Source organism: Erythrolamprus reginae, chromosome 2 (assembly GCF_031021105.1).
Source record: "Erythrolamprus reginae isolate rEryReg1 chromosome 2, rEryReg1.hap1, whole genome shotgun sequence".
NCBI classification, from domain to species: Eukaryota; Metazoa; Chordata; class Lepidosauria; order Squamata; family Dipsadidae; genus Erythrolamprus; species Erythrolamprus reginae.
In genome coordinates, this window is record NC_091951.1 from 264,032,872 (window position 1) to 264,046,215 (window position 13,344).

Consider the following 13,344-nt stretch of genomic DNA (forward strand, 5'->3'; position numbering starts at 1 on the left):
AAGACATAGGATCCATCCCTTCTGGTGAGATTATTGTGATATCATGTTGAACAGCAATAACTTGCAGCCAAACAATCTTTGAAAGTTCATATATGAAGACACTATTGAAATCTATAAACATTGTAGATACTGTTGGTGCAGCATGAGTAAGATACTTATATCAGCTGGGGGGTTTTGCATATAAACTTTAATATAAAGTCAACTTTCTCATTGTACCCAACCGGTTCATTGTGGCTTTTAGAAAAATGAAATAAGAATGTTCACTTTTCATTTTACTGAACTTTTGTGGCAAGCCCACTTCTACAGAAATAGATAAAATGTCTACAACTACGATGATACCCATGGAAGGCCATAGTAGTAGTACCAAGAGTAGACATGTACATTTCCCTTTTACACAGAGTGTAAGATCCAAACCAATGGACACCTTTTTTTGGAGTCATCCATGATTTACAAATAGTTCATGTTCTGTGATACTTAGCTTGCAGCTGTGAGGCAATTCACAGTCCTTCTTCTTTCACAAAGTGAAACACAATTTGCTCTAGTTTAGGTTCAAAGCAGGGAAAAATCAGCACACAAAAAGTCAAAGTCAGTAAAGCAGTCATGAAACATAACAAACGATCAGATAATCCTCCACAATGGCCAAACCCACAGGGCACTATTTATAGCAGCCTCACTAATTACCACAGCCCCACCTAACCACAGTTGGCCTCATTTTCTTTGATAATAATCTCAGTTGTTGTTGCCTATGCATCGCTCTCCGCATGCGTGGCTGTATCATTAACTCTTGTTCTGAATCCAAGGAGGAGCTAGATAATTGATCTCCTTCTGAGCTGTCTGCCACACTCTCCTCCTCCCTGTCACTCATGTCTTCTTGGTCAGAGGAGCCTTCATCAGCAGATTCCATGGGGTGGGGGGCGGCAAAACAGGCCTTCAAGCATGTGGATGTTTCCCCGACATCCACAGTCCTTGGGGCAGGAGCTGGGCCAGAGCTAACCACAACAAGTTCATATGTAAACAAGGTTGAGAATAATACCTACCTATGAGAAGGAAGACTATACTTAAAGGCTGCACTCTGGGGATATGCATGCACTAATACTTTCCCCTTGAGGTCTATAAACATTCTGGATACTGTTGGTACAACACTGAGAAAAATATTTTTATCAGTGCTGCTTTTTGCTTATAAACTGTAATGGTGATTTGAAAGGCACCCCTGCCATATAATTAACTATTGTAAGACTTTAAAAGACCTACATAACTTGGAAAGAGCCTTGCAATAACTATTGGTTGAACTAGAACATTTCCAAAATTGTAAGAGTTTTTAAAATCTGAGTAGTGAGAAACTGGCTCATTATTTCATTTAGTATTTGCATTTTTCAAAAAGTGCATCTTCTGTTAGTCTTTGCAGTGCTAATGTTTTTAAAAAAAATCTTAATTAGATCCATTCAAAATGGCATATAACTTGGCTAGATATAATCTAGCTATTATTTTCAAATGATAAACTTTCATCTGACTAAGAAATGAAATTAAACTTTGTTGTAATGTGTAATTACAAACATAGTTTTCTCCTTGTTGTTGTATTGAATCCATAACACCTTATGTGACTTGGGGCTAAATGTATTGGGTAAATTAATAAGCACCCTAGTATCTAGACAACAGCTAGACTTCTAATCCAAATATTCAGAATGATCTCTACTAAAGAAAACAGATGTAACTGAAATCCAAACACAAAACACACACCCAGCAGGACAAGCTAACTTTATCTTTGTTAGAGGCTGACCTTAATGAATGTTAATGGGTGTTAATCACTGATTAGCCTTCCCCTCTTCCCTCCCCATTCTCAACAGCTGGAATTGAGTACTTTAGGCTTTCTTTATAAATACAACACTCTTCCTACTGGCTGTTTTTTTATTTTTAGCAGAAGGGAATTGAAGGAGAAAGGCAACTGTCAAGAATAATGCTTTTACTATTGTTTCAGATACTGTTGATTTCATGGTTTGGAAAAGCAGAGCAAAAAGAAGAAGGGGGGCAGAAAAATTCCATACGTGATATGTTCAACAAATATTTAGGGGAACTTGAAGGCGTTGGTAAGAAACCTGAGAGGCCAGTGGTATCCTTGATGGAAATGAAAATCAAACAAGACTTCCCACGAGGCCCTCGGTTTATGTTCCCAGATACAGTTAAGGAAGAAGTGGCTGGTGACTTGGGAGGTTGGGCTTCTGCAAACATAACCCCATCCCCTGTGTATCCAAAACATCCATCTTCTCGCCAACAGAACAGGAGAGACGCAGTGGCAGCCTTCAGAAAAGATGCCAAAAAATTCTGGGACCTTTTTAAATTGAAGACCAAGTCAAGATCTGAAGAGGTGATCCTTCCAATCAAGATAAGTGAGATTCATCAGGAGGTTTGCAACAAGCTTCCTTTCTCCCAGGTAAAGTGACTGCCAATAAATATAGTACTTTCTTATATTATATTTTAATTGGAAATAATCCCTGCTCCACTAAATAGTTCAACCTTAGAATAGCTCTGGAAGATGAGCTATTTCCCCCCCCCCCCATTTATAGATGGAAAGCTAAAATAAAGGTTATAAAACTATACGCAGCTCATAAGGTGAAAACAAATATGATCTGAAATATCAAAAGCATAAGAAACCCAGAAAGTTGATAACTTTGGGCTGGAAATTTCTGCTACAGTAGACTTTAAGTTTGTTCTATTGAAATTGCAAAAAGCTGAAAACAGGTGTGTAACTTGTATTCTGCTGAGAAATTCTTAGGCAATAACTTTGAGAAATTTATTGAAATGTCTGTATATTTCAGAGAGACAGCAAAAAGTTTTCCCCTTTAAATCTTTCTGCCTTTCTAATAATATCTAAGACAGTAAAGTTATGATTTAGTATCAAACACTTCTCACCTTTGTACTACAGTGTTCCCTCGATTTTCGCAGGGGATGCGTTCCGAGACTGCCCGCGAAAGTCAAATTTCCGCGAAGTAGAGATGCAGAAGTAAATACACCATTTTTGGCTAAGAACAGTATCACAAGCCATCCTTTAACACTTTAAACCCCTAAATTACTATTTTCCATTCCCTTAACAACCATTTACTCACCATTATTACTGGTACTCACAATAGAATAAGACACTTATAATTATTTATTAACAATAATTATTTTTTTTGCAATAAAAATGCTGATTGGCCGAGCGTTTGGCCAATCAGCAATGGCAGACGAAAGTTTGGCGATGACGTATGATGTCATCAGGTGGGAAAAACTGTGGTATAGAAAAAATTAATTAATATTTTTTTGAAAAACCGTGATATAGGCTATTCGCGAAGTTTGAACCCGCGAAAATCGAGGGAACACTGTACTGGCTTTATTCCTAAAGAGTTGCAGGAACCCTTTGGTTTCTATATCAGGGGATGTCTCATTTTGGGGAAAACAGGGTAGTGCCATGGCAAGTATTTTAATAATGTGTTTCCTTTCAGAGCATTACACATGAAAATTGTGACAGAGTGGTGATACAAAATAACGTATGCTTTGGAAAATGCAGTTCTTTCCATGTTCCTGGCGCTGACGATCGCTTTTATAGTTTCTGTTCCCTCTGCATGCCCACCAAATTCTCCATGAAGCATCTGAAGATGAACTGCACCATGATTAATCCAGTTAACAAGATGGTTATGATAATTGAAGAATGCAAGTGTGAAGTTCAGAATATGGAAGAAATGGAACAAGGGCTTCTACACCCACCTCTGTATTCGAATGAGCCTTAGCACAAATGCACCTTCTGATATGACTTGACTTTTCTACCGAATCTATAGTTGCTAAGGACCAAGGATACTGGATAAATCATTTTATAATATTTTGCATCTGTCTTGATAAAGACTGTTGTAGCTTATATGAAACAGCACACTCTAAACATAATTGCAACTTGATATGTTGATTAGCAACAATCATTTTAATAGTCTCCATACATCTTTTTAAGGATACATTTTGGTATGTTTTATGTAAGTTTTAGAATAAAATTATGATTCTGATAAATGTGGAACACAGATTAGGACAGTAATAATAAACCTATTGGAGTGAAGATTTAGTAAAAAAGCAAAGCTTTCGCTGCCTCCTCCTGCACCAGTAGTATTAATACTATTAATACCAGTAGTATTAAATGCGTAATGTGAATATTATTTATCCACAATAAAATTATGGAATACTGTCTTTCTATATGTACTTTGAATAAAAATGTTTTTTAAAAAAGTATGGACTGAAATTAATGATTTTACAAACTATGTAAAACTTTAGCTTCAAGGCTTTTTAACACTTATTTCTTGAAGTCATGGTTTTAGTAAATCCTGTGCATTTGTCCATTTTGAAGCTTTTTGAATATATAGTGGCCTGCATTTGGCTACAATAGACAGCAATATAGAGCTTAAATTGTCTTTACCTCTCCATCATATCTGAATTTCAAAGGGGCAAAAACCGTGAATTGAAGGGAAATCAAGCTATCAGTTCTTGGCTGCAAACCTCCATATTTTGTAGCCCAGCATTAATAGCTCCAAATGTGACATCAAGTTGATTAGAGATCTGAACAGCTCATTTTAAAAAATGCAATGATAACATTCTAATATGTGGTGGTATAACTAAAAGAAAGTGTGATAATTACTACATTTATATGCTGTCCAACTCTCAATAGTAAATATACAGGAACTCAAGACCTATTAAAGAACTTTAAACTTCTATCAATTCCTTTCTAATGAGTACAATTTAAATTTCCCCTATATATTCACACGTAGGTATATCTATACCAATATTCAGTAGAAATTTAGGCACAAAACTCTACAATATTATGTACATGTGCACATTAATCCCAGTTCTAAGAGGTGCTAAATTTAAGGTTGCCTTTCAATGAGTACTGTAAAATTGCTATGTTCAACAGTTAAAGAGGTATATACAAATAATATATATATATATTAGCGTGATCTTAAACAAGCACCATTATATGCTACAATATCAAATTATTTCTCAAGTATTCAGTTCTCTGAGTGCTGACCACAATTTCTAACCTCTTTCTGCCATCCACCTCAAAGGTGGAATTCTTTTAGAGGAAGAATTTGCTGGATTAGGACTGAAGTGTGAATATGCACCATTTAGAAAGCATGTGTAAAGAGAAAACAGCAGCTGTAGTAATTGTTAATTAGATTAATGCCTTAGCTGGGAGGGGTGAGTGTTTAATTAACCCAGCAATGATCAGCTGCATGTAATTAACACTATTCTGTTATATCAAGGATGTGTTAATTGGATCTGATTTTAAGAGTCAACTCCCATATTCAGAGCAAGTTGAGCCCAGGTGCTAACAGAATATTGCTTCAAACAAAAACAAAAAAAGGAGGGAAAGGAAAAGAGAACAAAATTGCCCCCCAGGGAGAGTGGTCAAGGGCTTCCATACAATCACATTTGACTGTACATAGGAGATGGGATGTTCTGAAAAGTAGCTGGTGTATTTTTGAGTTTTTAAAATTCAATTTAAATATTCTGGGTTTTCAAAGGTCTTTCCAGTGGGAGGGGAAGTAATTAACAGTTCCCAGTTATTGCTATACTTATCTTACTTAAATATAAGTACTGTAATTGTCAGCCTCCATAGTACATTTCCCCGGTTTAAAAATCAAGGTTAATTAACATAAATAGTTGTTCTGGATCACAAATATCCCAGTGACGCCTCTAACAATTAACAAACTATTACATATTTATGGTTAGCACAGATTTTAGGGAGGTAGGGGATGCAAACATTTTTAAAAAATAAAAATTGTGAGAAATATTTAAACCAGTATCTGTAATGTTAATGAATGCTATAAATCACATTCTTGTAAGAAAATAGGAATGGGCTACCAATGGTTACAAAATACTCATTAATATGACAGTAGGAAGACCAATTTTTAGCATCCAGGACTATTATGTAGGCTGTTTGTGTAAGGTCAAAAGTTAAAATATTTGTCCATATTGAATTGGGTTAATTGGTGAGGATTTCATGTGTGAACATGCTTTTTTTTGTCAAACTGTTCGTTTATGCTTTAGTTCCTTTGATTAGTTGTAAGTTTTATATATGTATACTCAGCAGTAACTCAACAGTGTTTTCTCAAGTTTGGAACTGGATTACAGCTTGAGTACAGACCTTCTTCAAAGTACATCATCTTTACGTAAGCAGGGCTCACTTCTAAATAGACATGTACTGTCACACAAGTGCAATATAACACCCAGGTTAGTGTAGGAGTTAATGTACTGGACAAGAAACCAGGAAATCATGAGTTGTGGTCAGAGGTGGCCTGCTAAGGTGGAACGGTGAACATGTGCTCGCCCCCGTGGCTCTGAGTGGTAGCGGAGCCCAGAGCGATTTTTCTACTGCCTGTGCAGGTAGCAAAATCGCGCACAGAGACGCATGTGCGTCCTTGTTTCAGTGCGTTTTTTTGCTATGCAGTAGCAAAATCATGCAGAAGGCTGCTACCACTCATAGCCATGGGGGCAAACACATCTCACCGTTCCACCTTAGCAGCCCACCTCTGGTTGTGGTCCTTGTTTAGATGTGAAAACCAACTGGATGGCTTTGGCTTGGGTATTTTCTCACAATTCAGTCTCAGATTTGTCATGGACAAAATAGGAGAGGTGAGTATTATATTTATTTTCTGTTGCACACATGACAGGTAGAAGTATAATAAAGATGCTAAAATACTTTCTGTCTAACTTCATGTATAAGAAGCTAGCCAATGCAGAGCTAGCATTTAACTGAATGAATGAGTGAATGGATGAATGAATGCATAAATACGTTATCCTTTGTGAAGATTAGTACCTGGCATATATCTTATTATCTATTAATCCAGTCTCACACTCTCAATAAACTGGTAAACCTGTACCAAGCCTGTATTGCTAAAGATTGTGAGACCATGTAGCACAATGCTTCTCCCCCACCCCCATTAAAAGGGTCCTGAAAGCAATGAAAACTGAAAGAAGAAATTTAAGATGGTACTGTTTTCCCTTATGTGTGTACTGTATTTGTTTTAGTCACCGTACATGGAATATTTCATTTGTGTCAATGAGCCCTCCCTCCCTACAAATTGCAGTGGTATAATTAAATTGCCATGTTACTATCCTGAGTACAAAATAGATCTTTCAAGCAGACAAAGTTAAACACTACTGTTGTGATGTTCAAAGGCAGTTTATTCTAAATTAAGAGGAACAAATTGTAAGGTGAAGCAAGATCAGTGTGTGTGTTTTAAAGCAGGGGTCACCAACCTTTCGGACTTCAGGGACTACCAAATTCATACTGTAATTCAGTATTTCCCAACCTTGGCAACTTGAAGATATTTGGACTTCAACTCCCAGAATTCCCCAGCCAGCAAATGCTGGCTGGGGAATTCTGGGAGTTGAAGTCCAGATATCTTCAAGTTGCCAAGGTTGGGAAACACTGCTGTAATTTTAAATCTTGCAGACCACTAATATCCATTTTTTAAAAAGATAAATAGTATTTAGTGCAATATAAAAAATGCAAATAATTTTTCTGCCGACCACCAAAATTTTCTCACAGATTAGTATTGGGTTGCTGGCCGGTGCGGGCCACACTGCATACCGATAGTGAAAATGGAGCTGCATGAGCAGCTCCCCATCATTGGTGTGTGCATGCGCCCCAGTGAGAATTTGCTTCTGCGCATGCTCAGAAAGCAAAATCTTGCAAGAGGATGCAGGCATGAGATTTCGGCAATTTTTTACTTCTGCACATGCATGGAAGCAAAAGAATTGCTGAAATCTCATGCATGCATGCGGACTCTCACAAGATTTTGCTTCCTACACATGCACACCAGCAATGCGGAGCTGTATGTGCATTGTACTTTTAGTGGCAGTAAGTAGCAACCCTCGCCTGCCAAGGATCACTGGTTGTCTGTGACAGCGGAGGGTTGCTAAGGACTAGTGATGGGCGAACCCAACGGTGTTCGGGTTCAGCAAGTTCGGAATAACTTTGCGCAAAATTCGGCCGAACCTGAATGGTTCGTGGTGCCAAAGCTCTGCCCCCGGAATCTCTTCATGGGAGGGATTCCCCAGCTCCTTCAAAGGGAGGTCTTTTCATGTAAAAGAAAAATTATTTTTACAAAAAAGGACGCCACAGCAGCGCCGCAAGCGAAGGGAGATCCTTTCACGTGAAAATAAAACCTTTTATTTTTACATGAAAAGACCTCCCTTTGCTTGCAGCGCCACTGTGGCGTTCTTTTCCGTAAATTTTTTTTAAAAAAATTTACATGAAAAGACCTCCCTTTGAAGGAGCTGGGGAATCCCTCCCACAAGAGATTCCAAGGGCGGAGCTTTGATGTCACATATCCCGGTAGATTGCTAAGGACGCCAAAGTGATCACTTCCTGGATTCCATGGAATCCAGGAAGTGATCACTTTGGCGTCCTTAGCAACCTGCCGGTATACGTGATGTCAAAGCTCCGCCCCCGGAATCTCTTCGTGGGATTCCCTAGATCCTTTTGTGCCTCCCTCCCAGCCTCCCGACGGGCTGACAGCTCCCATGTATTCGCCTTCCTCCACAGCCACTGGCGCCCGGCTCCTCCTCCTCTTCTCAGCAGATGACAGCCGGGTGGTGGCTTTCGCGGTGTTCGGCACAAACGCCGAACTAAATCACAAATTTTACAAAAATTTCGGGTTTGGGTCCGGCATGCCGAACACCACAAAATTCAGTAAGGACCTGAATTGTGTGGGTTCGGTTCGCCCAACACTACTAAGGACCACTGGTTGGTCTCACTGTTTTAAAGGTTGAGGGTGTAGATCTCTGCCTTTCCTATTCATTTAACATTAGAAATGAGCTTTGGTTCTCATCTTTGGAATAGGAAGTTTGTTTGTTTGTTTAATTTTATTTATTTATTTATGATTTGATTTGATTTGTATGCCACCTCTCTCCAAGGATTTGGGGTGGCTCACAACATGTTTAACACAATATACCATATACATATCTAAAAATCCAATTAATATACTAAAAACTTTAATAAACTCTAATAAGATTTAAAATCGTTCATTACCATTCACACAGCAAAAATATGTAGCCAAGATCATCCACTGGTGTTAATCTTAAACCGTTTGCGATGGATGCAAAGGAAAGATGCAGCTCCTGTTTCAAGATGATGCTTACAGGGTGACCCTGCCAAAATTTCTCATGAAGAACCAGGCTTGTAGACAACACCGTGTATCCCCTTCTCTGGTTGGCTGCCTCCACAAGAGAGCATCAGCTGCTCAGGCACATGGCATGATTTCAGCCTGCTGATTTAATATTTACAGAGTGCCAATAAATTTTTTATGATGACAGCTGGTGATTCCTGTGATAATTTATAAACAACAACATAACACATACATCAGGGAGCCCCAAGAAAGATTCTGCATGGCTGTGCAATATTTAGGAACCTCCGTTACAAGGATTGCCCCCCCCCTTCCGACAAATAGGAGAAGTGTGTGTATTTATTTGTTGGTAAGATTTTGAGGAAACAGTACAAGGCCCTTGCTGAAAGACAGCCCTTAGGTACAATTCAAATTAAAGTTATGTAAATCCATTCCAGTTATTCATACTCTCACATTTTCAGGACAATTTTCCAGATGGCTTGCAAATTATATAAACAACTATAAATAAAATAGCCAAAATATTGAAAATAAAGACTTTTCTACGATTCATTCCAAAACAGCAGGCAGATGATGAACATGGCAAGTTTGACTGAGTAAACTTTGAGGACAGTCTGCAGGCGCTTGGTAGAATTTGGACAGCTGATATGCACTGCTCAAAAAAATAAACATACACGCAATTCTGGGAAAATGAGGAAACACCAAAAGATGAGGACATAATTAGAAAAATAATGGACTGTTCTGAAATAGACAAATTAATGAAGAAAATAACAGAAAAAGAAGAAACTGAATACTACTTAGTATGGAATAAATTATATGAATGACTGGAAGAGAGAAAGAATAAGTAAAAGATGAATTAGAACTGTCACTGGATAATATGAAGTCTTTATAGAAGAATGCACAATTCGTGTACATAACAATGTAAAATAAAAAATAAAAAACAAACAAAGAAAGAAAGAAGTAATTCATAAAATGTAAATATAGGGATAGTATATATACTGCTCAAAAAAATTAAAGGGAACACTCAAATAACACATCCTAGATCTGAATGAATGAATTATTCTCATTGAATACCTTTTTCTGTACACAGCTGAAGGTGCGCAACAGCATGTGAAATTGATTGTCAATCAGTGTTGCTTCCTAAGTGGACAGTTTGATTTCACAGATGCTTCTTTGCAAAGTGCTTAAAATATGGTCACATGCAGTGAAGGGCTGCAAAACATTTTACTACCACACTGTGGCTGTAGCTTATTGTGTGGGTGTAGCTTGCGACCATGTGACCATGTGGGAGTGGCTTGATGATCATGTGATTGTCACGCTGTGGGTTGACAGCCTCCAAAGACATTCAGAAACATCCAGTAGTTAAATAGTTAACTCTTGTTTGTTAATGTAGCTCCTCCCTTTCTATGATGTATCGCTGCTTTCCTCACTTCCTTTCCTACACAGGAAGAGAAGGCTAGCAGACATCTTTCTATTCTAGTCTTTAAGATGTAAAGACATGCTTTTGCCTGCTCCAGGCATTATAATCATTTTTTACTTTTCTAATAAAGTTAACTTCGTAGCTCAGTTCCATCGACCTCTGTGGTTAGTCTCATTTCAGCTCATGCGGGCTGATCCCAATTGAGTCCTTTCCACGACAGTGATGAGGTGGCTTAAAGGTCATGTGACTGGCTTAAAGGTGGCCAACTTGATGTCACTCACATCAAGGGTTTGTGTTAGGGTTAGGACGCCTGGCCTCTCCTTGCCTCAAAGAGATACAATTTCCCTTACTATTACTGAACATCCAAAATATACTCTTTAACTCTATGTATATATGCATATATGTACATACATATTACACACAGGCACAGAAAAATATACATTATCTACTATATAAAGTGTATGTACACACACGCACACACAGCTCTTCTAAAGTTATACACATTCAACCTCATTTACTGCGATAGGAAAAACATATCCAGAGCCCAGAAGGCTAAAAAAGAAAAAAAAAATCATTTTTTTTCTACTGGCTCTGCAGACATGACCAAAATTTTTCTACTGGTTCTGCATACCTGATCAAACCCATAGGAGCCCATTACTGAGTCACGTGACTGCATGGGAGGGGGTTGTAATTTTCTTGGGGTGGAGTGTGTGTGTGTGTATCATAATTTCAAACAGTCACTAAGTGACCAGTCATTAGTTGACTACAGTGAACCCTCGAGTTTCGCGTCCTCAAGGATCGCGAAAGGGCTATTTCGCTAGTTTGCAACCCGGAAGTAAACTCCACCATCTGCGCATGCGTGCCCTTCCACGCATGCGTAGATGGTGAAGTTTCCCCGCCGGGCAGAGGCTTCCCTGGGTCTTCCCCCTCTTGCCCCGTAAGACCCCAGCGGCGGTGGGCTGGAGCGAGAGCTTGGGGCACCCTAGCTCCGCATCCCAGCTGGGAAGCGGAGCCGGCAACAGCGTGGGCGGGCGGGCGGCGCGCGCGAGCTTGGGGCAGCCTAGCTCCGCTCCTCAGCTGGGAAGCGGATCTAGGGAGTCCCCACGGCGCGCGCGTTGCTGGGGAAAGCGCGCGCGCTTGGGAACATCCCAGCTTCGCTCCCAGCTGGGGAGCGGATCTAGGGAGTCCCCACCGCGCGCGCGTTGCTGGGGAAAGCGCGCGCGCTTGGGAACATCCCAGCTTCGCTCCCAGCTGGGGAGCGGATCTAGGGAGTCCCCACCGCGCGCGCGTTGCTGGGGAAAGCGCGCGCGCTTGGGAACATCCCAGCTTCGCTCCCAGCTGAAGAGCGAAGCTGGGATGTTCCCAAGCGCGCGCGCTTTCCCCAGCAACGCGCGCGCGGTGGGGACTCCCTAGATCCGCTCCCCAGCTGGGAGCGAAGCTGGGATGTTCCCAAGCGCGCGCGCTTTCCCCAGCAACGCGCGCGCGGTGGGGACTCCCTAGATCCGCTCCCCAGCTGGGGAGCGAAGCTGGGATGTTCCCAAGCGCGCGCGCTTTCCCCAGCAACGCGCCGCGCGGTGGGGACTCCCTAGATCCGCTCCCCAGCTGGGAGCGAAGCTGGGATGTTCCCAAGCGCGCGCGCTTTCCCCAGCAACGCGCCGCGCGGTGGGGACTCCCTAGATCCGCTCCCCAGCTGGGAGCGAAGCTGGGATGTTCCCAAGCGCGCGCGCTTTCCCCAGCAACGCGCGCGCGGTGGGGACTCCCTAGATCCGCTTCCCAGCTGGGGAGCGAAGCTGGGATGTTCCCAAGCGAGCGGGCACCCAGGGAAGCCGTTGCGCGAGCAACGGGGTGGGCGGGCGAAGGGCGGGCTGCAGTAGAAGCAAAAACACCATCTGCGCAAGCGCAGATGGTGTTTTTACTTCCGCACCGCTACTTCGCTAAAAATCGATCATCGCGTGGGGTCCTGGAACGGAACCCTCGCGATGATCGAGGGTTCACTGTACCTGCATAGGAAAAAAAAGCTAGGAATAAAAGAACCAATTAGTTGGAAAGGACAGGTCAACACTAACAATCCTTGACATCTTGGAAGCTATTTAATTTGAATTAAAAATAGCCCCCAGCCTATAACAATTTTATTACAGGTAATCCTCAACCTATAATCATTTACTTAGTGACCAAAGTTAATCAAAAGTTAAAACGGCACTGAAAAAAGCCTGTTTTTCCTACTTTACAACCATTGCAGCATCTCCATTCATGATCACATGAACAGAATTTGGACGCTTGGCACTTGTAGGTCAGCGGTTCATATCTCACCACTGGCTCAAGGTTGACTCAGCCTTCCATCCTTCCGAGATGGGTAACATGAGGACCCGGATTGTGTGGGTAATATGCTTACTTTGTTAAAAAAGTGCTATTGCTAACATGTTGTAAGCCACCCTGAGTCTAAGGAGAAGGGCGGCATAAAAAAAATATCAATCAATCAATCAAACAAACAAACAAACAATCTGTGATGGTTCAGTTGACAAGAAAGTATCAAATAATAAATTAGATTAGATTAGATTAGATTTATTGGATTTATATGCTGCCCCTCTCCGCAGACTCGGGGCGCCTCACAACAATAGCAAAAAACAGTACATAGTGAGAAATCCAATGCCCACCAATCCAATTACAATTTTAAGTTAAGAAATTCATAAAACAATCCCAATATATATAAAGAACAAGCACACAATCAATCAAACAGCAAAACAACATGGGCAAGGGGGAGATGTTTTAGTTCCCCCATGCCTGACG

General features: G+C 40.7%; 1 protein-coding gene across 2 annotated transcripts; it reads left to right on the forward strand.

Moving 5' to 3' along the window:
• Nucleotides 1-1,861: 1,861 nt before the first annotated feature.
• CER1 (cerberus 1, DAN family BMP antagonist) lies at nucleotides 1,862-4,199 on the forward strand. 2 transcript variants are annotated; one of them, XM_070736259.1, is made up of 3 exons: nucleotides 1,865-2,176; nucleotides 2,273-2,428; nucleotides 3,477-4,199. In XM_070736259.1, the coding sequence occupies exons 1-3, from the start codon at nucleotides 1,955-1,957 to the stop codon at nucleotides 3,759-3,761; spliced, it is 663 nt and encodes a 220-aa protein (XP_070592360.1). In that variant the 5' UTR covers nucleotides 1,865-1,954; the 3' UTR covers nucleotides 3,762-4,199. The 2 variants fall into 2 exon arrangements, with proteins under 2 accessions (XP_070592359.1, XP_070592360.1); XM_070736258.1 differs by having other exon boundaries at nucleotides 1,862-2,428.
• Nucleotides 4,200-13,344: the final 9,145 nt, after the last annotated feature.